The 27,022-nt window shown below is 49.2% G+C and overlaps 1 protein-coding gene across 1 annotated transcript; it reads right to left on the reverse strand.

Annotated features, from left to right (window-relative positions):
• Positions 1-10,711: 10,711 nt before the first annotated feature.
• RCC1L (RCC1 like) lies at positions 10,712-26,601 on the reverse strand. The gene is made up of 11 exons (XM_040613387.1): positions 26,263-26,601; positions 25,345-25,474; positions 22,698-22,826; positions 21,804-21,870; positions 20,648-20,699; positions 18,954-19,038; positions 17,758-17,939; positions 16,204-16,288; positions 14,987-15,160; positions 13,635-13,720; positions 10,712-12,027 (listed from the first exon to the last, which is right to left on the reverse strand). The coding sequence occupies exons 1-11, from the start codon at positions 26,557-26,559 to the stop codon at positions 11,950-11,952; spliced, it is 1,365 nt and encodes a 454-aa protein (XP_040469321.1). The 5' UTR covers positions 26,560-26,601; the 3' UTR covers positions 10,712-11,949.
• Positions 26,602-27,022: the final 421 nt, after the last annotated feature.

Consider the following 27,022-nt stretch of genomic DNA (forward strand, 5'->3'; position numbering starts at 1 on the left):
CAGCCCAGGGGAAGGGAGGGCTGAGCCCTGCAGCACGGGACGTGTGCTAGGGGATGAGCATCAGGTCCTGCCCCTGCAGCAGCCCTGGTGAGCACGGAGTAATGCACAGACCCTGCTCTAAGCAGGGGAAGTAAGTGAAGTATGGATCAAAGTCTATTCTAGTTTTAGGGTATGAATGTGCAGAGGAACATACCCCTTTGGAACATGTATAGCCGAGATGTCCCTTTCTTCGTCTCTCTAGACAGCACCAGCCATTTCTCCTGCAGGTTGGGAAGATAATTTGTATGTGGCAGCCTGGGACTGAATGTTCCCTTGTAACGGCCGATGCCACGAGTAGCTTCTTTTTTCTGTAATTCCCTCCCATCCACGAGGGAGCCCAAAGGCCGGGCGGCTCATCCTAGCTGGAAGCGCCGCGTGCTGCAGCGGAGGCGGGGGGCTGCGGGGCTGCCCAACGGCTGTTCATGCTCGGGGCTCCCTCGGGTCTGTGTTTGCACCCTTTTTTAGCTTTCTGCAGAATTTTGTAAAGGAACTGGGGGTGGATTTTGGAGCGGAGACGGGTGGAATTGCCCAGCAGGAATCTGGCAGGATTGAAATTTTGAAATCTCTCTGAGAGTGGAGCGGGAGGACTTGGCTCCCCTCTTTCTTAGCTCCGTCCTTTGCCGGTACCATCGGAGCTGATCAGCTGCTGAGTGTCCCTTGCTGGGCAGACTCGGCAGTTCTACCGGTGTCCTCCCAACCCTAGAAGATGATGCCGAACAAAGGGATCCCTTCATCCTTTACTGGAGGGCTGGCTGCTTCTTTCCTCCCCGTGTGGATGTGGCAGAGGCAGCGTCTCTCTTGCACGGCACGGTCGGGAAGATGCCATAGATCGGAGTCCCCCTGCTCCACCCCAGCCTTCTGCTGCTTTCTCAGTGTCTTGAGGATTTGAAACCAGCTTTCTGCAATTACAGTAATAAGCTTTTTCTTTTTTCCCAAAGGATTCCTACCAGCTCTTTCGTAACTTGAAAAACATAGTTTTCCAGGTACCTGATGCCCTGGCCCTTGTGGGAATACCGCTGCTGGCTGGGATGGCTGCTGTGCACATTAATGCTCCTTCAGGCCCCCCAAAAGAGGTGTTCACCCCTGTTTGCCTGCTGAAAACGTGGAAGCAGCCACTGGGCTCAGGCTGCCGGGACGCTGCTGTGGGGACCAGCCTGCACAGGAGATGCAGCCCCAGCAAAGGGAGCTGCCTCCCGCTCTGTGTCCTTGTGCCCGCGCAGGGTCATTCCCAGTGGCTGGAAGGGGCTGCAGAGGGAGTTGCCATTTTGCTGAAGGAAGCCGGTGGTCTCCTGTTTGGGTTTGTGGTCGGTGGGAAGAGGAAAGAGCATTTGCCACGTGGGAAGCTGGCGGAAGGGGTGAGGGGTTGTATGCATAGGGCGAAGGAGAAAAAACCCACAGCCTGTTTGTTGTTGTTTCTTGTAATTACTTTTAAGGCCGGCCTTGTGATTTTCTTGAATTTTTGAAGTCACTGAAATTACCTAAAGAGTTGGCTTTGCTGCTACAACTGCAGGAATTGCAGACCTTCCTAGGGCAGCGTTGCATGGGGTGCAGGGACGCTGCTCGCCGTGGCTCAGCTGGGGCACGGGGCTCTCGGGGCTCTCCCAGCCGCGCCGTCCAGCCACAGCCATAGGCGCAGGGGGGCTCTTGGGCTAGTCCTGCTCTTGAGGAAAGTGCTGGATCTGAATGTCTCCTTTCTGGGAGCAAACCTCGGTGCCGTCTGTCGCGCTGTGCTCGGGGTTGTTCAGCAGGGGCCAGTCCTGCACCGGTGTCTGGGGGGCTGTGCTGGGCTCGGGAGGTGCGGTGCCGGAGCTGGACGCTCTGCAGCCGGAGCTCCCGGTTTTCCTTTGACCAGTGGGAACAGACACCGTTGGCTCTGGCTCGGTGACCTCCGCCTTGCTTTGGGTTTCTCATAGAACTGAAAAAATGAATCGTGCCCTTGCTCTCCGGCATGCCCTGCCCACGGGGGTCCCCGCTCCCAGCCCCATGCCATCCCAGTTCCTCCTCTGGGTTTTTAGCTGCTCTGCGTTTGTGAACCCCTCCAGCAGCGTTGGGTGGGCAGCAGAGCACATGGCTGGTCCTGGGGCGGGGGGCTGGGGTGCTTTTGCAGCTCCCCAGAGGTGCGGGAAAAGTCTTTCCCTGGTGTTCTTGGTTGTGGAGGAGCCAGGGCTGCCCACGCCTCTCGTCCAAAAACCTCCCTGCTAAAAATAACCACATAATGCACCCCAGTGGCTGGCGATAGCGGGCTGAGACCTGCGTTTGGGTGCTGTTAGTGCCTGGATCCAGCGCCTGGCGATGCCGAGGGTGGTGGCACTCACCTGCCTCTCCAGCCCAGGGCTGTGTCACAGCCAGCGTGGTCCCATCCCTGTCCCCTGTGGCTGGGTCACTGCTCCCGTCATCCCTCCCCCGTGCATGGGCTGAGACACGAAGGTGAGGAGTGGGCCGGTGGTTTTGGCACTGTGGCAGCTGTGGTTTCTGCCAGTGCCGCCACCTCCGTGCCACCCCTGCATGGAGGGGATGCTCGTCCTGCCGACCCGAGCGCGCGGCCGGCTCTTGGGAGAGGCAGGAGGGAAGGAGGCTGCTGGGCTGTGACTCCCGGTGGCAGGATCCGGCTTTGGATGCTCGGATTCAGCCTTTGGAAGAGCCTGTCTCCCTCCCCCTCCATTAACTCCCCAGGCAGCCTGCTCTCCCCTTGTTTTCACTAAAATTAGGGGGGCAGCGATGACCTCAGTTTGGTGAACAGGCTTACCTGCTCCTGCCACCAGGCCGGGCCAGCAGGTCCTGGTGGTGCTGGGATTTGGGGTCTCCTCGGTGCCATAGTGCCCAGGGATGATGCTCTGGCTGTGCAGCCCCACAGCACCATCATGCACCCGGGAGGGTTCGCTTGGAGGCAGTGGTGCATGGAGGTCCCTCACCATCCTCAGTGCTTAGGGACAGGTTTTTAGTGAGCTGGCAGCCTGCAGGGTCCTGGTGCAGGTTTATGCCGTAATTCCACAGTGTTGGCATGTTCAGAGCTGGATGGGTGGGGGTCAGCCCCTCCACAGCCATAGTGCATCACCACTTTATTAGTGTCTTGACTGGCTTGAACAAGACTAAGCATTTCTCTCTTTCTCCCCTTTTTTTGGACTTCAGAAGGAGCCCAGATTTTCCCCAGAGGCTCAGGGTGGCCGTAGCATTAACCCGAATCTCTGGAACTGCCGAGAGAGCAGAGAGGTTCCCAGCGCAGCAGCTGCCCAGCTCTGCCCCTCTGCACCCTGGCAGCTTGGAACGGCCGTGCTGGGCAGCCTGAGGAGGAAACATAAATCTTTTTAGAACCTTCTTAAAAAAAATTCTGTATCATTTTCTCTAAGTGAAATCCCACTTCGGGCCTCAGACACCCGCCAAACTGGCTGACATTGGGCTGGGGCAGTGGGCAGCCCCAGGCACCCCAGCCTCCTGCAGCCTCTCTTCCCTGCTCGCCTCGCTCAGAAACCCCACAGGAGCTTTTCCTTTGGGGGGGGAGCAAAAGATAAGTATTTTTTTCCCTTTAATTACCAAACTAATGCAAACTGGCAGGGTGGGTCGGCCCTGTGCAGGAGCCCCTGCTGCAGCCCCCGCTCCAGCCTGCGGCCGTGGGCAGGCTGCTGGTGCTGGTGGCGTGCGGTGGGGCTGGTGCTGGGCAGGGGGGCAGCGGGTGGGGGGCTTGAGACATAGGGGAGACTGATGGCATCGGTGGCCTTGGTGCCAGCCGCTGCGTGAGGCAGTGCTACGCCACGGGGCAGAGGGAGCGGTGGCAGGAGCTGAGGCTTATGCGGAGCTCGGAAGTGGATGCTTTGCTTCCCCAGCGAGTGCACACGCTTCTTTTCTTTGCTGGTCTTATGCTGAAAAGCTGAGATTCATGTACTGTATGAAACAAACCAACCAACCAACCAACAACAAAAAAAATCCACAGAAAAAAAAGAAAAAAATCCTAATGTTCCAAAATAAATGACAGTATATTTTGTACTTTGTAAAGTGTTAATTAAAATGAAAAAGAATAAAAAATGAAACATATGCTGTCTGCTTTTGTACTGATCAAACTGATGAAAATAAAGCAGAGCTTGGCATTGTCTATAAGATGTAGTCTCTCATTTTTTTGACCTTTGGCCAGACTGGGCCTTACTCTCACCAGTGCCCTTTGTCTACCTACACCCCTCCCTTAGGATGGTCAGCATCCCCCCCCTGAGGCTTTCCAGTGTCCCAGACCTGCCACCAGGTGTATTTTACTCCCTAGGGATGGTACCCGCCACCATCATCTCCATCCGGCAACGCTTTCTGGAGGCCACCAAGCCTGCCCCATTCTATTCCCTTGGGATAAGCCGTCGGTGGGATACTGCTAGTGTAGCTGCAAGACAGTTTTTACCTGCTCAGAAGGGTGTGAGATGCCTGGCAAGCCCCAGCAGAGACCCCACCGGGGCATGACCCGAGCAGGGGCAGGGGAGAAGTGTCATCATGACTGTACCCAGGGCATCGCTGTTGGGTGCTGTCCCAGTCCCGGTGAGTGACGCGGCTGCGCAGTGCCATTGCCCCACATGCCTTGGCAAGGAGGAGCTGAAGAACCTGGCTAAATATGCCAGAAAAACCAGTGAAATTAGATGTATCATCACCCCATCACGGTTATAATTTATACTGGGTGTTTAAAGGGAAGCAACTCATCTACGTAAACTGTGGTCAAGGAGAGGATCTTTCAGTTTAGTGTAACCTGGTTTTGACTCTTCTGGTCAAGTGTAAAATCACTCATGGAAGAATTCAGTGTGGTCTTGCTAATCTGGAATTCAGCTGTAATACAGAGCATTGCCTCGAGGGTTTAATCCATTAAAAAAAATAATAAATACAAGTCAACACAGCACTGCCATACCATCACAGCACTGCCTGCAGCTACCCGCAAAAGCAACCGGCATTTTAGGGTGAATACACAAGATTTTGGCTGTTAAACTGGGGCCTGGCCCCCTAAGACACTGCAGATGCCGAGAGGATTTTCTCATTAGTATTTTTCTTTACCTGCCTAGGCTCATTGCCCTTGTGCAGGAGGTGCTGGGCCACTGGGCACCCCCTTGCAAAAACCATAACAAAACCAGATTCTGATGAGTCATGACAAAGTAATATTATTTCAGAATTATTATGAATATTTCAGGCTAATTATTAGTTCTCAGAGTTGTTTGTTTTTGAAGGCTCCTGTAGAGAAAAGCGTTTGCTGTAATGCAGCAGGTGCCTAAATTAATCTTTGTCTGATCGGCGTGAGGCGTTTGCTGATGGGGACGCCCAGCCCCGTGTGCGGGGGGCTTGTGGCACAGCCGGGGGGACCCTGCTCCTGCATGGCACCACCGAGAGCCCCCTGGCACTGGGCCATGGTCACCCCTCCCGCCCGCAGCTAACGGGGATCGCAGCCCTGTGGCAGCGAGCATCTTGTCCTGACGTGCTTTCAGGCTATTTTTAAGCCAAACTCGACAGCACAGCAGTGTTTGGAGAGCAAATTACTCTTGCTAATCAATGCCAAATCAAGTAGGTTATTTTAGTTCTAATTTGAGCTGCTCCCCCTGTGCACCCCTGGCCCATACTCCCCCACACACTGCCAGTATATTTAGGGATGCAGGTATATTTTGGGCTGGCTAATTTGTCGTACACTGAAGGACAAATAAAGCCAAGTTGCCTTCTAGCACGTACCTGTAATGCCCCGAGGCCACTGCACCACTGTCGGCCATGGGGCAGCAGCATAAACCGCTCAGGTTTATGTTAAAAGCTGCGGCTGCCTTTGCTAGGCAAGGGGGCTGGGGTCAGGGGAGAGTGCCTTTATTTTTCTATTTTCTAAGCCTTTTTTCTTAAATAAAACATTTGTCTGAGTTATTTCCTAAATACAGCGGTATGAGGAAGGGCGCTGCTGCCGGAATGCTGGCACAGACCTTTTCAGCCACCATCTCAGATTTTCTTAGACCCAAAAGCCCACCCCACCATGACCCCCCTCAAAGCTCCAAATCCATTTGGACCCAGCTCATCCCCGGTCTCTTTGTTTCCCAGTTTGCAACTTGCTGTTGGAGCCCATCTGGCCGTGGGACCACGGGGAGCAGCAGGTGCTGCCCCACGGGGAGGGAAGGGGCTGCTGGGGGGGTGTCTCTGTGTGTTTTTGGGGGTGGGGTGGGGTGACTCCATCACACAGGGATAAAATATGCTGAGCTGCTCTCAGCACACAAACCAGAGCAGAGAGCCCCCAAGGAGCGCTGACAAGGGATCTGGGATGGGAAAGGGCTATTAAAAATAAACTCTCACCTTTTCCCAGCGTGTTTTTCTCCTGGTGGGCTGTGTGGACCAGAGCCTTTGGCTGAAGGCACATCTGGCTCCTCTTTACCTTTGAGGACTGTGAACCTATTTTGTAGCTGTGCGGCATTAGGTGGGGCAGGAGGCCTCCTCCATCTCCAGAGAGTGCTCCCACCTGCGGGACGCCGCCTGCTTCTCTGCTGGCAGCTGAGGACTCCAAGGTGCCGCATCTCAGAGCTGCTCCCACTTCTCTCCCGCTGGCTGCCTCCTGCGCAGCCTGCAAGCACCTCTCCATCACCACGACTGCGAGAAGCACCCAAAGACTGACCAAAGTCAGCCACACTGGTCCCCTCCTTTAGCAAGAGACAAAGGCCAAGTCCTTTTCCAAGTGACAAGCAAGTCTTTAGAAGCCCAGCACCACAGCAGCTCCCCTGGGAGCTTCAGCTCCATCCTACGGCTGCTGGGGCTGCTGCCCAGCCAGGTTCGTGCTCCTCACAAGCTGGTTTCTCTGGGAAGAGCTGTTCCCGGAGCAGCGTGGTGCTGGTGGGCACCAGCGCCAGCGGCTCCACCAGCCCGACAGCCGGAGGGGCTGGGCAGGCTGGCAGCAGCCATCTGCCAGAGCCTGCTTGGAAACTGGACCCACAGCCGAACTGGGAGGAGCGAGACCCAACAGGACATTTTTCAGCCAGGCTTGAGAGAAAGATGCAAAAAATTGGTACAAGAGTCTCCTTTCTCTTTCAGGTACTGGTAGCGAGAAGCAACATGCTACCGAAAGGGCTCCCTTTGGTGGGGCTCATTCCTGCTGCCCACCCCCCAGAAGGGAACCCCATTTGTAAGATCTCATTTTGTGGATGCTTCTCTGCGCCATCTGTCCTGGCAGCCGGAGCCCAGGGAAGTGCAACTGAGTCCCCAGCCTCAGTTTCCCCCTTCACAGCACGAGCTGCTGGTCTCAGGCTTCCCACAGGGACCAGCTGTGCAGGCGGCGGTGCCACGCGAGTACCAGCTCCTGGTGGGTCCCAGCCGCCAGCTCAGCTTGGACACCAAGAGCATGGCCTGGCCAGCCTGGGGTGGCACAGCGGGGGCTGCTCTGCTGCGGAGGGGGGAGCCCAAAGCCAATTCTTTACTCAGCAAAAAATAAACACCCCCCCCCCCCCCCAAACCCCTTAAACAATACAAATCTGTTTTAATGAGAGTGGGAACCATAAAATAGTGAACAGGTTGCCTATATTAAAAATTACGTTAATAAATTTAAGACTACAATGTAAAAAACCCACCCCCCAAAGCCCAGGAGGCAGGAACGTGGCTCACCTGCGCTGAAACGCGGGCACCGATGCCAGCGCGGCAGCTCCTGGAAACACTGGCCCCAGCAGAGGTGGTTCTTTGGCCAACACACCCATTTGCAGGCTCGTGCATCTTCTGCATCCCCTCCTCAGCCTCTTCCCAGCGGCTGGCAGCGAGGCCGAGCTGCGGAGCATCACACAGTCCCACCAACACCACGCTGGCAGCACCACGAGGCTTCGGGGGTCGCAAGTGGTGGCCAAACTCCTTCCTCCCCGCGCCTGCCGTTTGCAAGGGCCACGAGGGCTTCAGGCTTCCTTAGTGTTCCATGCCGAAGGCTTGCAGGGAGCAGAGGATTTCTGTGTGTGTTCCGACCGCTGGGCTCCGGGGCAGGACAGCAGCTGAGTCCACCAGCGCTGAAGCCAGCGCTCCCTCTACCCCTGCCGCTTGCTGCGGGGTGCAGCTCTGCACCTACAAGCACCAACCTTTTTCCACCTGCATTCCAACATCCGCAGCATGGTGCCAGCAACTAGAAAACATGGCATTGCAGACAACGTTCTTCTCTCTGTTACCGCTCCAAGGAACCTTCTACCACTCCGACTTCTTTCCGCGGCAGCCAGAGGAATGGGGACTCTGCTTCATTCCTGCACTGAAGTCCCCACACATCCCAGATCTGTCTTTAGAGGAACAGAGCGTGGCACGCAGCCTGGGAACTGCAGCCCCAGCCCGGGTGACCACGAGCCAGCTCGGCACATCCCTGCGACGCAGCTCTTGCTGGTGGCGAGGGAGAAGAGCAGCAAACCCCCGGCAGATCGGGTCGCTGCACAGAGCGCACAGGCAGCCCCTGCATGTGGTCCAGGAGGATGGGGTCAGTTTGGGGCACGCAGGAAGCCAGCGCATAGCTGGTTTCTTACCTGAGGAGAGCACCAACAGCTGAGAGATGAGGAACAGAGCTGGCTTTTGATGTTAAAGGAGGTAGCAGTGGTCAGGAGCGCGGGTTACAGAAGCATTCTGTCATTAGCAAGGGGCTGCTGCACAGCCCGGCCTCCGCTCTGCCCCAGCAGTGATGGAGGGAACAAAACCACCTGGTCCCAGTTTCCCTCATCAGAGCTATGGTTAGGCTGGTTAAAAAAAAAGTGAGAAATAACGTATTTGACATTCAGCTCTGGCCTCTGCTGCCTGCTCAGGCTTTTACTGACCCATCCCACCCATGCAGCCACCCCACGGGCAGAACAAGCCTGCTCAGGTAGGTCTGCCTGGCCCAGGACACGCAGTGCAGCGCGCTACTGCATCTGTACCGCCCCGGCAGCTCTCGCCCTCCACTTCGCACACTGACCCCTCCGTACAAAGCTGTCGAGCAAATGCAGACACGCTGGGAGATGGTGCCACAGGTAACTCTGCAAGTAATGCCAGACACTGAATAACAAAACAACTGCAGCCATGGCCTCGCTAATGGCTCTGGACACCCGCTAGTCCAATCATGTGGATCAAATCACCCCAGCAGTACCTGCCGGTGTTGGGTGGTGAGGGTCTGGCAGCAGGGGGCTGCAGGGGTGGCTTCTGTGAGAAGACACCAGGAGCTGCCCTCATGTTGGGCAGAGACAGTCCACCCGGCTCCAGGACGGAGCCACCGCTGGCCAAGGCAGAGCCCATCGGCGACAGCAGCAGCCACCTGGATAATGTATTTAAGGAGAAAAAAACCTGCAGAAGCACAGCTGGGAGGAAGGAGAGAGAATACGTGAGAAACCACTATAGAGACACCAAGGCCAGTGGGCAGGGAGAGCAAGGAGGCAGAAAAGTCAGGAGTAAGGTTGAGCTCAGGAAGGGAGGCGTGGGGGAAAAAGGTGGGTTTAGATTTGTTTTTATGCCTCATTATCTTGCTGTTTCATTGGCAATAAATTAATTTCCCCAAGTCGAGTTCGTTTTGCCCATGATAGTAACAGGTAAGTGACACCCCTGTCCTTACCTCGACCCACAAGCTTGCCATTCTATTTCCTCCCCATCCTGTTGATGGTGGAGTGCCAGAGCACCTCAGTGAGCACCTGACCACGGTCAACCCCCCCACTACTTTGACCAAACCAAGGGTCAAGCGCTGGCATTTGCAAGACCACAGGCTTTCCACCACTTAACCTTGTTCCCATCAAGCAGCATGTTCCAGAATGTCCACAGCCACTGTAATAGAAGTGCCAACACTCCCACTGCATTAAGCCATACAACACCTCTATTTAGGGCTAAAGACCTTGCTGGCATCTAATTAACACACAGAACTTGCAATTTATTGCACAGCAAGGCTGCAACACAACCATGTACACCACGGCATCAATTCTCACGCCAGCTCTCTGAACAGCCCGGCCCCAAGCTGCACCAGGGAACGGCAGTGACCGAGAGCAGCTCAACGCCCGCAGCGCTCCCCGCACTGCCCAGCCGTCCCGCACAGCCCTCCTCCAACAGCAACAGCCACAAAGGGAATCAGCTGCAACATCGTGCTTACTATAGCTCCTTATTGTTTTTTTTCAATATTTGTTTTCAATGCTTTAAGAAGCTTCCTCCTGTTAAAAGGGCACTGCTACTCCCCACGAGACCAACAAGACATGTTTGGGCAGCTCAGGTTGTCCAAGGCGCATGTAGAATAAGGTATAAATCCAAGCTAACCTAATGGGAATTCACAGCAGTGAGGGTCTGCCACAATTTAATGGCAGCTTTCTGCTTGCTCTCCCTCAACCCACCACAGCAATACCAGTTCCACGGTAACATTAATAACAACTCATATATGTGTCTATTTCTGTGTACTTTGTTTCACCTTTCCTGTAATTTACACAAAGCCCTTCAAGCCTTATTTCATCAAGGCAGAGTTTACCCCCTGAGTTTTGGTAATTACACAACAGATTTGATACAGATTTTCCACTAATGGAGCCAAAATGTGAGTATGCCGTGTCCCCTGGGTCTGTGGATACCGTGCCTGCCCTGCAATGGTATCGGTCCTGCAGGCGGGGAGGTGTCGCAGCTGACAAAAGAGGTTTCCTGTCACATCATTGTGAACCGAAATGCTTAAGTTCAAATGCAGCGTGCAAGACAGAGCAGCTCATCTGTGAAGTCAAGCTCAAGAATATTCCCATCACTACTGATAAAGGCTTTATGATCACTTTATTTAAAACATATTAGCTTGGGTTTTGCCAAAATAATTTACACAGTAGAAGTATCCCACACAGGGAGAAATGATATAACTGTGCCTGATGTCTGGAGTATTTCACAGTGGACACTTCCCCACACTTCAGTGTGAGATTTGGTAAGTACCTGCTGCAGGTACAGATAGCTGCATCCCAAATGCACTCACCACAACTTCTTTGCTAAGAAGGTACCAAGAAACAAGGCTCTGCTTCTAGCCCATTAAGGCTATTTCCCTGCTAGGCATGACCAAAAAGCCTGGCTAATTTAAAAGGGCTCTTTGCAACCAAGAGCCACCATATCCCTGAAGGCAGAAAGGGTGCAAGGACTCCCCCCAAAAAAATCCCCAAAGGCAGCGGGGTTTGTGGTCAACACGTGAAGACAAAGGTACTTGAGCAGTGAGCACTGGCCCTGCACAGAGCTAAGCTGTTTCCAGCCTCCCGCCGCGATCAGGACAGACTGGCCACTGTCACTATCAATCCGTCCCTCCCCAGCAACGGCAGCGCAGCCAGCCTCTGATTTATCTTTCCGTGCTGTCTTATGGTGCAAACAAGTTCTCACTCTTCCAGTTTAATGAACATGTTCCTTGGGTGTTTGGTCTTCAGAGCCTCCCCGGAAAGCCTGCAGCAGCCTGGGATCAGAGCAGAGCGCTGCCCCCACCGCTGCTGGTGGTGGGCTCAGAGGGTGGCTGTGCTGGGCTCCCGACAGCCAGCAGGACTCTTCTTTCACATAAAAAAATAGTTATAAACCCCCCCCACCCCCTTCCCTTAAGAAGCAGTTCGGCTCAGCCCAACACTTACACCCCAGAGCTGGTGACAGGGAACGTGTCCATAAATGAATGTCCTGTGCTACAGCTTTCACCTCATCCCAGTCATCCTTGAGGGATGGACTCAGGAAGACATCCTCAGGCAGGGAGGGACTCGCCAGCCATGAGCTGCGCCCCAGACTCTTCGGGAGCTCATCATGAACCAGGCAGAGCACTCCTTGTGTTTCACTCTCCTCAGGGAACGTACATACTTCCTATGGCCAGGCTGGAGCGTTTCAACAATGCAGAGACGACAACACACCCAGGCACTACCATGGCCGTCTCTGCTCACAGTCACGTCTTGCTCAGCTTCACAGAACAAGTCTTGCTATCCAAGAAGCTGGTCACCAAGTTGCCCCATCTTCTTAGCACAGCGCTGAGGCCCAGCAGTATTCCTAGATAAAAGACTTGGCCATGCTTACCATATGATCAACTCCACATGCAACATCCACCACCTCACCGGGTACAGTCACCTGGATCAGACACAAGAGAGAGGATTACTTCAAGCTGGTGCTTTGCACCTGGTGTTTGCTATTTCTCATCCTCCTCCTGCTTAACACGCCAGCTGGTTTCACAGGGACTTGCACCAGTGGAAGTGCCATCTTGAAACCCAGAGGAAGCAAGATCCAGCACCAGACGTGCTTGTGCGTTGAGCTGTGAAGTATTCCCCTTCTCCCTTCACAGAAGCACACAAACCTTTGGAAGGACAGACAGCGAGGAGACTGTAGCCTCAGCCCATCTGTTCAGCAGCAGAAAAGCACGACTGAACGGAGCATAATCCAGGCAGGGGAAGAGGACCTGCCCAGGCACCACAAGGATTTGCCTCTTCTCTCATCAGCAAAGACTAGAACAAGGCAAAAGCTCAACTCAGCCTACGGCAGTTTTCACTTGGATGCTAAGCAGGCCCAGCTCACTCACCAGTATGGTTATAGCTCTTTCGCTTAGAGCTGACTTCCAACTCACGGGAAGCAGAGGCTACAAACACAAGTTTTTCCTTAGAGCTAAGGGAGAGGCGAGATGGCTAGTTCTAGGGCAGGAGGTCACAGGCAAGCAAACTGCCCTTGCTTTGGTACCATGCCATAGGAGTGTCAGACAGGAGTTGGCTGCTTGAGGGAACACAACCCTCAGCATCCACACTCCAGGAAACCTGGACATGCCATGCTTGGTGAAATCAGAAACCCCACTCTGCCACAGCGGCGTGGTTTTAGGCAAATGCTCCAGGGTTGGTCTTTTTTTCTTTTTTTTTTTTGTTCATTTTTACAGGAAGGAAAAAGCATGCTACAGAAACACATCCACTGCAAGTTCAGACACATGGAAAGGGACTCCTGGGTGGTCCAACTGATTGCCTCCCTCCTCTCCTACTTGGCCTTCATGGAGACTGGGAACATCTGTTAGGCTGAGTGCTGAACTCCAGAGCCAAAGACTCCTCTACACCCCCAGAGTCTGGCTCTCAGAGCCATCAGAGAAGGGTGTGGAACTGGAAATGTTGCGAAACAGCTATGAAAACAGTTCAGTGGCTAAGGATCTCCTGTAAGTACAGTCAGTCCAGTGACCCACCACCATAGCTGCTTGACTTGGAAGAGGAGCAGGGGAAGGAAGCCCACTGCTATGTGGACCTGCTGCTACTATAGTCTGACCACCACGACCAAAACATTCACCTAATTTAGATGTGTAATGTAAGGGTTTTGGGTCACAGACAGCCAATACCAGCGGTTTTCTTTGCAGCATGTACAAAAATGAAATGCAAGTTAGAAGGGGAGGGAAAAGGCAGCAAGGGCCAGCAGGTAGAAGACTCTAGACAGGAGGAAGATTAGTTCAGATGTGATGGCACAGCACCAGATGTTGCTCTGGGATCTGAAATTGATACTGAAATAGCAGATAAAAACATTTACTGAAGACCTCCCTTTCTAAAGCAGGCTATGCAAGGACCTCTGGAAAACAAAGCAGTTCTATAGTCATCTTAGGTTTCCATTTCTTTCAGAATTGATCAAGAGAACTACATAGCAAATGATGTTTCTTGCTCTCAGAATAACAGACCATCTAAAGAATATACTCTTGGCCTTAATACTACCATCCTTACCCTCCAGGGGAAATACTGGTCTTCCATTCTTCCAATTCCCAGGCAGCCTCTTAGATTCTTGCCCCATACAAACAGTTCTCCTCTGTCTATACAAAATGAGAAAAAAAAAAAAAAGAATAAAATAGGGCAGACTCATTAAAAAGGAAGAATTCTATTTGTGATGCTGACAAGTGTGGGTACCGTGCTTCTGGGAGTATAAAGGTTTACACAGGCAATGCAAAAGCCATTGAGTTTAAGTCCAAGTACAATAAATGTACTTGTGCTTGAGGAAAACAGTGCCTAATGAGCAAGACAAGCAGCAAGTTCTGGGCACAAGTCTTTGCTTCCCCCTCTTATAGCTCCTGCTTTGGAATTTTCTTCAAAGAAAGGGTGCAGCAGAAGAGATTCCAGGGAATCATTTGTGGTGAATAATTTGTGCTGGAAGTTAAGACAATTACAGCTGACCCACACCAGCTATCAGCACAGCAAACCGGGTAAGCAAGTCAGATCTGTCCCAAGCCATCACCTGGGGACTGGTTAGGCAGCTGCCTGACAGAAGTGACCTTCTGGGGAAAAGAAAAAACTTGCGTTCAACAGAGTCAGAGAGTTTTAATCTCCTCAGCAAAACATGCAGATCCCCAAAGTGTTCAGATCAGCCCCACAGCACAGACAACCAAAACATGATCTGTAACACAAGTACAATTTAACCAGAATACGGTCAAGCACCCTGTAACTGACAGTGTCACACATATCGCTTCCCCAAGAGATATCGAGCACTTTGGCACCTGGCACTTTTCATTAGTAAACTATTACTTTCACTACCAAGCACAAGGTTTTTCTGTGCTGCTGCCCTCTGCTGCCCATTTTCAAGTGACTCTAATATTCAAAACTTCCCTTAAAGGCTGGTATCAAGTACAGGGTGCGTGTACCGGAGTGTCATACCCCTGGACGTTACATGTGTAGGTCTTCCCACCTCAGATAGCTAACTCTGTTGGGTCAGAAGAGCCAAGAAACCCTGACATCTAGCTCCAATTTAGACTCAGTTTTAGTTTGCTCATTTATCACATAAATTCCTGCTGCTTCTAAAGGGAAACTGACTGACTCTGTACAAGGAAATGAGAAAAAAAAACCTTCCCAGGTTTCCTGTCTGAGAGAAATGTTTTGCTTGCTTAGAAGAATAACACTTTCTTAACTAAAGTCAGTGCAGTATCTATGTTAGAAACCATGCTGACACCTGTAAATGTGCTGCCTGCCCCTCCTGTTTGCATTCCAATGTGCTTTAAGTTTAAAGATAGATGGGTGCTTTGTTTTTCTTTTAACTGCCAATAATATAGCAACGTGACTTCTCCATGACAGTAGGACTAGAAACTTACTTGTAAGCGCCGCAAACTGGCTGAGTCCACAGCGAACGTGAGCAACACGGATGTCCGGATTGAAGTCTGACCAGCCAAAAAGGCTGGGTGGGATCATCTCTGGCACTGCTGTCTCTATTAGGTTTGGTCCTTTCCCAAGAATTCCATATCCCCAGACAAAAACATTTCCTTCTTCTGTATTACAATAAGAACACATTCAGTAAGAAAGTCTGTGCTTGTGAAATTCATGCCATAACCAAAAGTTAATCTGACCCAAAGGAGTATTTTTCCTTTCTCCCAGAGCAGTCCAGCACCTTTTGATTATTTAAAATTTGCAAACAATGCATTCCCATCCAAATACCTTAATTTTTCCTAAGCTATGCAAGCAGATCAAGCTTCACAGGCAAAACTTTCATGAGGAAATAATGCCAGCACAGTCTGGATCAAAACTTCAGCTTACTGACTGACGGGACAGAGGTTGAGTGTTTTATTATCACCGCTTTTTCCTTTGAAGTGTGGCCAAACCAGCAGTAGGCTAGTCACTCTGCCTGGCGCTCTGCCTTAAACTGGGTGCCTGGGAAAGGCTGCAGTTGGACAGCGTAAGAGTAAGTTGCTGTGTCTGCTAGTTCTGCTCCCTTCACACTAGAAGCTCAAATGTCTTGTCATCACACCTATGAACATCCTCCTTCAGATGATCCTTCATGAAAGTAGCACAATCCTCTCCCTCCTTCATTTACTCAGTGACTTTCAAGCTGTACTCCCCCGGCCACTGCCAAGCCAAAGCAGCATTCACTAGAGAAGCCTGCTGCAGAGTTTCAGTGTTCTCAGAACTCCACTCTCCAACCTAGTTTATCAGGATTTATTTACATGTCAGATTTATATTGAGTCTGAAGGGCTCTTCTTTCTCTCAACTGTTGCCTTACTTCCTCCCTATATCCATCTTCATTATAGGCCACACGTCCCATGTGATCAGCAAACAAGATGAACGACAAGCAGCAACCATGCTCTTGTTCCAGTTTGCATGAGTGCTTACTGGAGACACACTGGAAGCAATGCTCTACAGCTAGTGAAAATAACTCCGCTGGTACATTAAGTCACAGCTTTCTCAGTCTCCCGGCCTTCCTCGTAACAGACAGTACTCTCCTGTTTCCAGTAAACAAGATGCTGGCTCCACGATGTTATAATTCACCTACTGCTTGGCCTTGCACTAAAGATGATGACTGTAAAAGCCAACTCACCTGTTAGCACAATATTGCCAGTCCCTCCACATGCAGCCTCCTTTATCTTCCCAATCTTGAATGGCAAATGTCTGGGAACGTTCACCTGTACCAGGTTGTAAGAGTTGTTAGAGACAAGGTAAACTGTGAACTAGACACATTTTTAACTTCTGCTCTGGTTCTGGTGAGAGCTTACATACATTGAATTCCTGATACAGACAACCTTTACTGCCCGAATAACACAATGAATGCACGTCCCAAGCTGACAAAAACTACATGAAATTCATTTAGGGTTGAGAGTGAGGACAAAGTGGAGAAAGTTACCCACTGGAAAGCTTACAGGCATGGCAACAAAGCTGGGATTGCTTAACATCTGCTTATATCCCTGGCTTTCTAAGTCAGACACAATGGGAAAGTCAATAGGCAAGCACATTTGCAAGTTTTCACAAGGACAAGATGACTAAAATTTGGTCTGCAGTGGCATTTTTGAACATACTGGGGGGAAGAAAAACCACCACTCTAAGAAAATCATTCTATTTAGTACAGTTCGACAAAACAGAACACTACACAGTTTGTCATACATAAACAGTGACCTCTGATCTCACAGATAATACCAACTCCGCTATTCCACAATTTCAGCTTTTAGATATATATTGTACGTAAAACTCCCACTTTGGCAAACATGCCATTCATCTGTTTCAGAACTCTCCGGTTTCCACCAAGCACCCGGTCAGGAAACTGCTACTCAACTTGGTCATTGTCTTCAGGCCTTACAGGTCTCAGTAATTAGCCCTGTGTTAAGGATACATCATCAGGAGAGGCATGGGAAACAAAGGTACTTATTTTGCTAAAGCCATACTAATGCAATTGTCTGCTCTCAGCCTTCTGCCAAGAATATTTTGAGTATTAATTAATTCCCTGACTCCATTTCCTACAATAACTGTGAGAGGAGAACATCTGCCTAATTACCTCAGTACTATAATGCTTAGTGTCAAGTCAGCACTATATTTTTGTCCCACATAAGTTTGCTCCAAAAAAACTTTTCTCTGTGAGACACTGGGATTTGTTTAGGACTCAGCTATAAACTTACTAAGGTTGTTTGTGAAAAATTTACCAACATCGAGGTTGGTTGGAAGGGACTTCCAAGGGTTATCTGGACTAGCACCATGCTCAAAGCAGGACCACTCAAATTCCAGAGTGGCCAGCCAAAAGACCAATTCTTGTCCTGAAGTCAGCACAAGCACTCAAACTGGATCTCAACTGGGTGCAAAGTCCACGGGATGGGGAAAGGAGAACACGGGGCGTACTCTTCCTTTATAACAGACTAACAAACTGAGGTGAGGTGACACAAGCCTTTGCCTATCAATAGCTGGGAAACATACTGCCCTAAAGCTATACAAACATTTCAGACAGATTGGTTTTGTAAGCATAGGTAAAACCAGCCTGCTAGCGGTGTTAGTTTATATTGATTTATACTGCTGTCAGAAGAACCGGAGCAGGAAGAAGTGTGTAATTTTTAACTCTGTGCAGCAGCTGAACCGAAACTTGTAAAAACATGCCCCCAGGCCAACTGACCTGTGTGGTTTCTGTGACAGATGCCAACTGCAAGTATTCTGAATTTCCCCAGCCAAAGACATCTCCTTCATCTGAAACAGCCAGACAACAGTCCCCATAGGAAGAGACCTGGATAATGTTTACTCCAGCAATGTCACCACGTAGCTTAGTTGGAACACTGGTGATGTTGTAGTGTCCAAGACCTGAAAGGAAAAAGGCAGAGAGATGATGAATTTTTTCCAGACATACTTTTAATGCCTACCCAGGACCATTTTGTCATGTTATAACCCAACCACGCACCTCCAAAAGAAAGCTTTCTGTCCATATCTCTTTACTACCACCTTCAACGGCCAAGCAGCCATTAACACCAGTTCTACTACCCAAAGCTGCCTCTCAAGAGTACAAAACAACTTTACACAATCACACCTGGAAAACAGTATCATCTCTCTTGTCTGCATGGACCAAGGTGTTTGAGAGTAGTAACCAAGACAGGCAGATATTCTGACAAAGGTGAAGCTTCACAAACCAGCTGCACCCTGTCTTCTGCAAGGAGAGCCACGAGTGACAGCACACTCAAATCCACTCAGACAACAGCAAGTCAAGTGGCAAAAGAGGCTGGGAAGCAAACACTTCACGTGACAAACAACTGCCTAGAAAAAGGGGCCAGAATGCAGATGACAGGAACAAGACTGGCTACAGTACATCCACAGAAGAGAACCGTGGGAACAACCCAGCTTCATGAGCAGCAGAAGGACTAAACACTAGGAAGGATTGAGAGGAAGTTCTTTGACAGCAGAAGCCACCAGAAAAAGAGCACGGCCAAAGATCCCACGCTGAGACAGCTGTAGCTGCCAAAGGTCTCTGTCAGTTCAAAAGGAGCAAGCAGCAAAAGACCCTGAAACAAGAATTGGGAAGGCAAAGCCTGCACAGAACCAGGGAGCTAACCTTCCCATGCCACTTCCACATCCTCTCACAAGCTTTATAAAGCAGGCACATTCTCCTCAGACTGCACGCTTGGATCGCCAGCATGGCATCCTAAGGCTCCTCTAAAATTGAACTGATTTGTCTCAGTTTAGTTACACAAGAGTACACAGCTGGAAACGTACCAGCCCCTTTCTGTCCACGCATGCATGACAAATACACATCACAAGCTCTGAATTAGGACAGCTTGCTATCTTCATCAGTTCGCTGAAATGCAAGCTGAGCTGAGCTCCTACCTGTTTGTCCGTCAGCTCCCCATCCGCAGGCATAGACTGTACCTTTCTTAGTTCTAAACAGACTGTGGTCCTGCCCACACACAACCTGCACACAAGCAAAAAGTCAGAGCTGGTCAGGAAAGGTCACGTGTTCAGAATCGATTTAACCAAGCATTACTGGCAGACAAATTGAGCAATGAACCTCCATGATGCCCGTCAGCTCAGATTTTGACCCTTCTCTCCCGATCAAACGGCTCTACAGACAAAGAAGGCCAAGAACAGCATGATACAGCACAGAAAATAGCAGAGTTTTCTTTGTGGACAGTGATGCTGCAGTTGATTTGGTCTGAGATTCAAAACAAGGCCTAGTTAACAGAAAGCTCGATTCAGCAGTACAACACAATAAAACAGCAAAGAGTAAATAAGAGATCTCCCTTCCCAGAGTGCTACCACATGGCTCTCACTGCCAGCTACAAACTGCTATTGATTCCTTGCCATGTAATCGTTCTAGGAACACATCTGTTCTCAAATTGACATTTATATTGAACTAGCAATCATGTCTGTCAAAGGCTTGGCATGAATTAAGTCTAAAATCTTCAAAAGCAGACATTAAAACTTACCCAAAGATTAAAGGGATTTAAACCACAAGTTTAGAGTGACTACCAAGAATATTAAGCACATAACTGCTGTCAAAGTACAAACAGGTACTGATTATTCAACCCCCTTGAAAAAAACCAAAATTATGAAAAATCCAAGCAGAAGTTTACAAGCCTAAATCAAAACATCATTAGGATGTACCACCACACACCCTCATCACATGGACCTAAATGAACGACCCTCGCTTTCCACAATACTGCAAGGAACAGGAGCAATGTCTGCCCACAGAGACCTGCTAGAGGAGCATAGGGATACTAGTAAACTGCTCCTGTGTCTAGAAATACAGCAGCCACGTGCACACTCAGTGGCGTTTATGCTGCTCCACAGTCCCTTGCTCTCCTAGAAACCTGCTCTAGGGAAACGCTGGCTGGTCCAAGTGAATATTCTCACAGCTCACTTTTGAAATGGGGAAGACAAAATTCAAATAGAGTAGCTCCCAATTGACAGAAAAGTGACAGAGCAGAACAAGAGCAAGGAATCAAGACAGGAAGAGATGAGGCATCAGAACAACCTCCCTGCCGTGCAGGTGTTACCTAGGAGCCAAGCAAACAAACGCTGCATTGGCACTGTCATCAAATCCTTCAGTAAGTTCAGACCCTGCCTTGCCAGTTACAACTGCTCTGCAGAGGCAGAGAGCAAAATGCCACCTTGTGCTTTTTATAAGCAACCAATATAGTAGATCGCTTTGTCATTTCAAAGAGCTTCAACTGAATGATTGGCATACTGATATTTTTTATTTTTCTCTCATTACAGAATCAGAGACCGGTTGAGTTTGGAAGGAACCTCAGAAAGTCACCTGGTCCGACCCCCCAGCTCAAGCAGGGCCACCTACAGGCAGTTGTTCAGGACTGTGTCCAGATGGCTTTTGAGTACCTCCAAGGAGGCAGACTCCACAGCCACTCTGGGCAACCTGTGTCCGTGCTCAATCATGGTAAAAAAAAGCGTTTCCTGGTGTTCAGAGGGAACCTCTGGTGTCTCAGTTTGTGCCCACTGCCTCTGAGCTTGGCTGTTCAGCCAGTTCTCAATCCACCTTCAGAATTCAGTTCAGATCCTCTTACCTGGACAACTCTGCTGTCAAACTCCTTCAGCTGATGAATTAGATGGCTTTCACTGGACACCACCAACCAACCACCGAGAAGAGAAAAGGCAACACACACAATTTCAGAGGACTGAAAAATGTGAAGGTAGACCTACCTTTACTGAAAGCCCCATTGCTATTATGAGAAGAGAGATTCTTTCACATGTTCTGTTATATATTCAAAGAGCATAGTTCCACTGTTAAATTACTGCACAAAGGAGGAAAGTAATTTTGCATTCTCTTATTTAAGAAGTTAAGAACCGGCACTTTTTAAATATAGCCTCTCGTGGGAATTAGGGGTGGAGGCAATCCTCAAACATGTTCCTTAGTCTAGAATGAGCACAGATACTAAGTAATACTGCAGCACCAATATAAACACTACACTTAAGTAGATTAACCAGATATTGCAGAGCACAAACAATGTTGTGTTAACATCCATGTCATTCTTTCACAAAAACAGGAATCCTGAACAATCCAACGACCAACTTCCACAAGAAAAAACCCAAAAAACAGCTACCCAAACTACAGCTATTTTCTTAAAACTCTGCAGGCCAATTCTTGTGGATCACAGAGAGAGCAACGAGATCTCTTCTAGGCCCTGCCAGAGAATCAGTAACTTTCAACATATTCCCCCTATCCACTTACATCACTACTATCTTACAGAGAGTTTTAAGAATATGCTTTGGTGTGGCCCACAAAAGCCCTGTAAAGGAAAGGCACTAGAGATTTAAAGGTACAGCACAGGGATCCAACAGAACGATGCCTCTTTCATCTTTATGTGGCACTTCTAACACCTTCAGAAATAGCATTTGCACTCTGAGAGGCTAAAGGGAGAAAGAATGACTACTAACACCAATTACCTCAAGCAATTTACGAAGGCTACACCCTGTGAAAACTGTCACATGCTGACATCTGTCTTTTGTGAACGTGGTCAGAAGAGTGCTAGTGCCCAGCCTAGTTTAAAGCCAGGCTGTTTATATGATGTCTGCAGCATAAAAGCCTGCTCTCAGACACCTTAATCTTAAATGGCATCCTTATCCTACCAGATTTTTCCCACCTCCAGGCTTTTCTGTAGGGTTGTTTTCACAGAATTATGTTTTTAACATTATGGAAGTTCAGGATCTCTGGATTCTCACCTGTAAATTTCATCTTCAACAACCTTCCGGCCACACTGTCCATAAGCATTGTTCCCCATTGTGAAAACTGCAAAACAATATGAAATGCACTAGGTTTATTACTGTCCAATCCCCTGAAAGCATCTTTGCAGGTACACAAAATATTTTCATGCAGTCCTCGGCACAAGAGAAGGACTTTAAGTGACTGAATCCATTTTCGTCAACAACATCCTGGCGATATTGTTGCAGGCACAGTAGAGGTACCTGGAGCCCATTGGCTGTTTTTCAGTAATTGCCTAGTTCATCCTGCTGTTGCCAAGGAGACTCAGAAATAGATCAGTGCTCCCACAGGAGCGTTAAATCAACCAACCAACCAGCTCACCCACTGACAAGCAGCACTGGATCGCTCAGCACAGCACTGAAGCCATTGCACCAGAGAATTCCCAGAGACGTGGAGAGCCAATTCACAAACAGGATCTTCTATATAAAGACCTACTAATTAATTGCTTTTATAAATGTAGCACTCTGGGGCTTCAAGGGGAAAGTAACACAGGAGTATTGGCATAACCATCCAAAACAGAGTTCAAAAACATATCTGACTGAACAAGACAAACAGGCTACACTTCAGTGAGGCCTGAGGCTAGATAAACAAACCATATTTTGCAACACTTGTAGTGAAAAAGCTTCCAACACATTTACAGCTTGAGCCAAGCAGAGCTCAACACACTGTTATCAGCTCAGGGCTCTCCCTCCCAGCAGCAATCCCACAAAGGCTAACAGCTATGCGCGTTGCGTTTACAGTGCGGACAGCCCATCTGGGGTCTAGTTCTAAAGGGCAGAAGACAATTTTTTTTCAGAGTTTTTAATAAAAGCATAGTCAGGCATCTCCTGTCACCAGCACAAGCCATACTATACCTCCTTCACTATCTGTCAGGATCAGGGAATGGGCTCTCCCGCAGGACACCTGCAAGACTCGAGTCTGCTGCGGCTTCTCCAGTGGTAATGGAATTGGAGATGGTTCCAAGACATACTCATAGCCCTTAGCTTAAAGAAGACAGAAATTTAAAATGTCACTAGCTTCCACAAAGCAAATTCATCATACATTTGCCCACCCTGCTGAACACACACACACTCTCCTATTTTGTTACAAAAGCAGATATATTTTAGAAAGCCAAGAAACTAATCAAAGTAAAAGACTGACTGGGGTTCATCAGGGCAGGGATGGATGAAGACAATAATGACTGCCTAATCAAAAATCTGATTTTTTGATTTTGATAGAGGCTGAATGTTAAGGCTTCGAGTGGCCAGAACTGAGAAACTGAGGCTTTCAGCCGTATGTTCAACCACTTTGGCAAGTAAGGCTGGATTACCAGAGAGCTTAACACCAAGACAAACTTGTGCAACTGGGGATATTGCAAACAAGGTACAACGGCAGCAATCAGAAAAAGACAGCACAGAAGGTGAACAAGAAAAAAAAATATCATAGGGCTTCATATTTAAAGAAGAGTAGATTAAAGGACCTTTCAGAAAAGAGGAATGCAAGAAATGTTAGCTAGCCTGGCTCCACAGGGGATAAGAGATCTAATGCTTACGAAAGAAAATGACATGCTGAACTAGAAAAAGAAGTTTTAGTAACTTGAGGAATATGTAATCAGTTACAGTCCACTGGGGGGAAAAAAATGGAAAAAAAAGAACAGCAAAACATAAATCAGTACTAGGGAAAAGGTTAAGGGGAGATAAAAAGCTTTGATATCAAAGAAAGCCACTGTAACAAGTGAAACCAAATCCCACAGGACACGAAGCAGCATTCTGCTTACATGTAGCAGTGTTTTAACTAGTTCTCAATACCTTCAATTAAAAAAATAAAACAAAGAGAAAATCTACACATACCCTTTTACAGTAAGGCACTACTTGATGTGAGGATGGGCATGACAACAGGCTGTTTACAAATGGACAGAGCCTGCCACGCAGTACAGCAGGAACAGAAAGGCAGCAAAGTTTGTATCTACCTAACAAGACATGGAAGTCACAAAGCAAAAACCTTTTCCTCCCTCTGTTCCTTCCAGCAGAGGGACACAAGCTACCAGGATCTGTAGTAATCATCACTGATATCTGAAAGATTTTGGAGAAAAGAGGCAATGAGATGGCTAAGGAAGAGAAGGGTAGAATATTAGTAGTTTAGCTGAGAAACAGCTGAAGTTAGAGCATGAAATACAATTATCCAAAAGCCAGGTTGCGAATTCCCCTGGAAAAGCAGCATATACAGGGACATGGTGCTGGAACTAGTAGGTACCACAGTAAGTCTGTAAAACTGAGTAACGAGCAGCGCATCCAACAGCAAGCTTGCTCGTGGGAAGTTAAATACAGAGCAGTGGCGATCCCACTGATCTGCACCATGCTTTCAACAGATCCTACCAAACACTGAAGACTCTCTTACTTAGAAGGGCTTGAACTGCAAAACTATTTAACCTATCTCTGGATTCTCTAGAAAAAATAATCAGCAGGTCAAGTGAAAAATGAGAAAAATCACAGGACACTCCTAAGACATGAGCACACGCAGAACTAAGACAGAGTAAGAGCTGAAACCTTTAAAAGCAGAAGTGAGTGGAGGCTTCTGTGTACCCTTCGTTTTGCAGCTACTGTTGAGGCACACACACTTGCTACGTGCACACACTCTTGGAAATCGATCCAGTATGCCAGTAGCAATGCACAACAGCAGCACCACTGTAAACTTCAGCATTCTGCACAGTAGCTGCAATTTTCTTTTGTTTCTCCACAAAGTTTAATCTTTTGCCCAATCTGATGCGCCACACCTTAACAGATTATGCTTTTATACGCTATAAAGCGAAAACCTACTTTTACCATGGTTTTCCCCCCACTGTTTATGGGGGGACATTTTCTAACAGTTAGAGACAGCCATTCTATAAGGGAAGCAAGTCTGTACTTTTCATATCTTCTTAGGTGGAAGGTGGCAATGTTCTGCACAGAAATCATCATCTTAAACGTATGTGAGAGCTCGGTACATGACAGAATGACTGAATAACAAGTTTTTCCTTCAAAACGCATTCTGGTATTAAAATAAAAAAACTCTAAAGCTTCACAAAAAAAATCCACTAACTGTATAAAAAGATCCCTGCAGGAAAGTAAATTAGTTCATGGGTGCAAGGGCAACAGAAGCAGTAAACCATCTTGCCAATTCTGTTTTATTAACTAGTCCACTACATTGTCTACTATCAAAGTACAGAGATTCAAAACAACAACTTAAATCAACACACACACACTTCTGCAGAATAAATACTTAATTTTAGTTACATCCAGACAAGAATGGAAGTGCAGGGCATAGAACTGGTGCATACCTTGATCAGTTACAAAGCACACAAAAACACAGCGAAGTCCCCAGAAAAGATCTCTTAAAAAAAAAAAAAAAAAAAAAAAAAAAAGCAGAGCCCCACACCCTGCACCAAAGCCTCCTGGGCATTCTACATGCCTTCTAACAAGATTCCCACATCACATGTATCCTGTAGTGCTGCCCTGTAAGTCTTTAAAACAGTTCAATCCTTACTTTGATCTCTTCTGCTTCTCTGGAACCCAAGCTGGGAATCCTTGTTCAGCCCCATGCCCCACACTTTGATGATGTCCGCTGTCTTAGAGGACAGCAGTGTGAATCCATAACCGCAGGCAGCAGAAGATATCTTTGAAGACAAAGAAGAACCACACCATTCAGTTATAAGAAAAACAAGTTTCACCCCATGCCATTTGCTCATCAGCATTCATCGTTTGTTAACCTACATCAAAATACAGTTCAAATTCATGGTATATATGGTTCTTTGCAAAAATTATCAGAAACACTTGTCAGTGATAAGCACAATGGCGTAAACTCAAGTCCAACAGTACCACTTCAAAGTTTTGTTTTTGTGTGCATGCATCTTTATTTTTGCATTTTGGACCCATTCAAACACAATAGGAAGATTTATTGGCTGACACTCAGCAGCAGTAGATGAAAAAATCCACCTGAAACACAAAGAGATATTAAGAGAATAATATTCCCCTGTTTTACTTCTTTTGCCAAAAAAAAGCCAGCATAAAACTCCAGCCTTCTTTGCACTGGGCAGCAGAGCACGAGGACTGTAACAGGCAGGCAAAAGGACATGATTTGCAACACAAGCTTCTCGCTTCAAGAATAGCTGTGAAAGCCACTGAAAAAGGAGGCCCATTTTCTCTGATAAATATTGTTCACACTCCTGCTTTCTTAATTAAGCCTCTGACAAAAAACCCAATTATTTTCCAAATTGCACGCTACTGCAGTTATACCAAAACCCATCCTGATTGATATCGCTATATCAATTAAAAAGAAAAATCACGGCAAAGTCTTTAAACCAGGTTACTTGAGGCCTTCCAGGGCTGAGGGAAGGCTCCGGCCCAGCCCGAGGGGCCCGGCAGCGCCGCCACCCGCCGCCCGGCTCAGCCCTCCTCGGCCCACCTTGGCCGCCGTCTCCAGCCGGTAGGGGGTGGGCTGGATCCGCCGCCGCTTCTTCCAGCCCGCGTCCGGCTTCACGAAGCTGGGGACGCCCAGGGCGCCCGAGTAGCAGAAGCCCCAGACGAAGACGCGATCCTTCCGCTCGGCCGCCTTCCCCGCGTACTGGAACACCGGGGCGGCCTCCTCGGCCTCCCTCAGCTGCCGGGTGCTCTGTGGGCCAGCCGGACGGGCCAGGGCCCTGCGGAGGGCCGGGGGCGGCCGCCGCGCTGCCCTCAGCGCTGCCCGCCGCGCCGCCCACATCGCCGCCGCTCGCCCTCCCCCCTCAGGCCGCCGCCATCTTGCCAACCTCTCACCCGCGACCCCGCGCGGGGGGCGGGGCCCGGCTCCCTCTGCGCGCATGCGCCCGGCGTCACGTGCGACGCTCCTCTCTTAAAGGGGCTGTGCCGCCCCACAGGGGTGGGTCCGACCCGCGCCCAGGCGTCTGTCTTAAAGGGGCTATGTCACCATCGCAGGGGGTGGGCCCGGCCCGGCCCGACCCCGCCCAGACCTATATCTAAATCTAGAGATAGGTAAATATCCAAACCCAGATCCAGGCCTACAGCCAGACCCGAATTCAAACCCAGACCCAAATGTAGACCCTGACCCAGACCCAAATGGAGATCCAGACCCAAATGGAGATCCAGACCCAAATCCAAGCCCAGACCCAGACCCAGACCTTGACCCAGACCCAAATGGAGACCCAGACCCAGACCCTGATCCAGAT

This window comes from Falco naumanni, chromosome 1, assembly GCF_017639655.2.
Source record: "Falco naumanni isolate bFalNau1 chromosome 1, bFalNau1.pat, whole genome shotgun sequence".
NCBI lineage: Eukaryota > Metazoa > Chordata > Aves > Falconiformes > Falconidae > Falco > Falco naumanni.

Coding starts and splice junctions, on each gene's coding strand:
- RCC1L (XM_040613387.1), bottom strand. CDS start 26,559: ATGTGGGCGGCGCGGCGGGCAGCGCTGAGGGCAGCGCGGCGGCCGCCC. Junction 19,039..20,647: donor TTGACAGCAGAGTTGTCCAG/GTAAGAGGATCT, acceptor GCTTGTGTGCAG/GTTGTGTGTGGGCAGGACCA. Junction 15,161..16,203: donor TGGCAATATTGTGCTAACAG/GTGAGTTGGCTT, acceptor ATTGTAATACAG/AAGAAGGAAATGTTTTTGTC.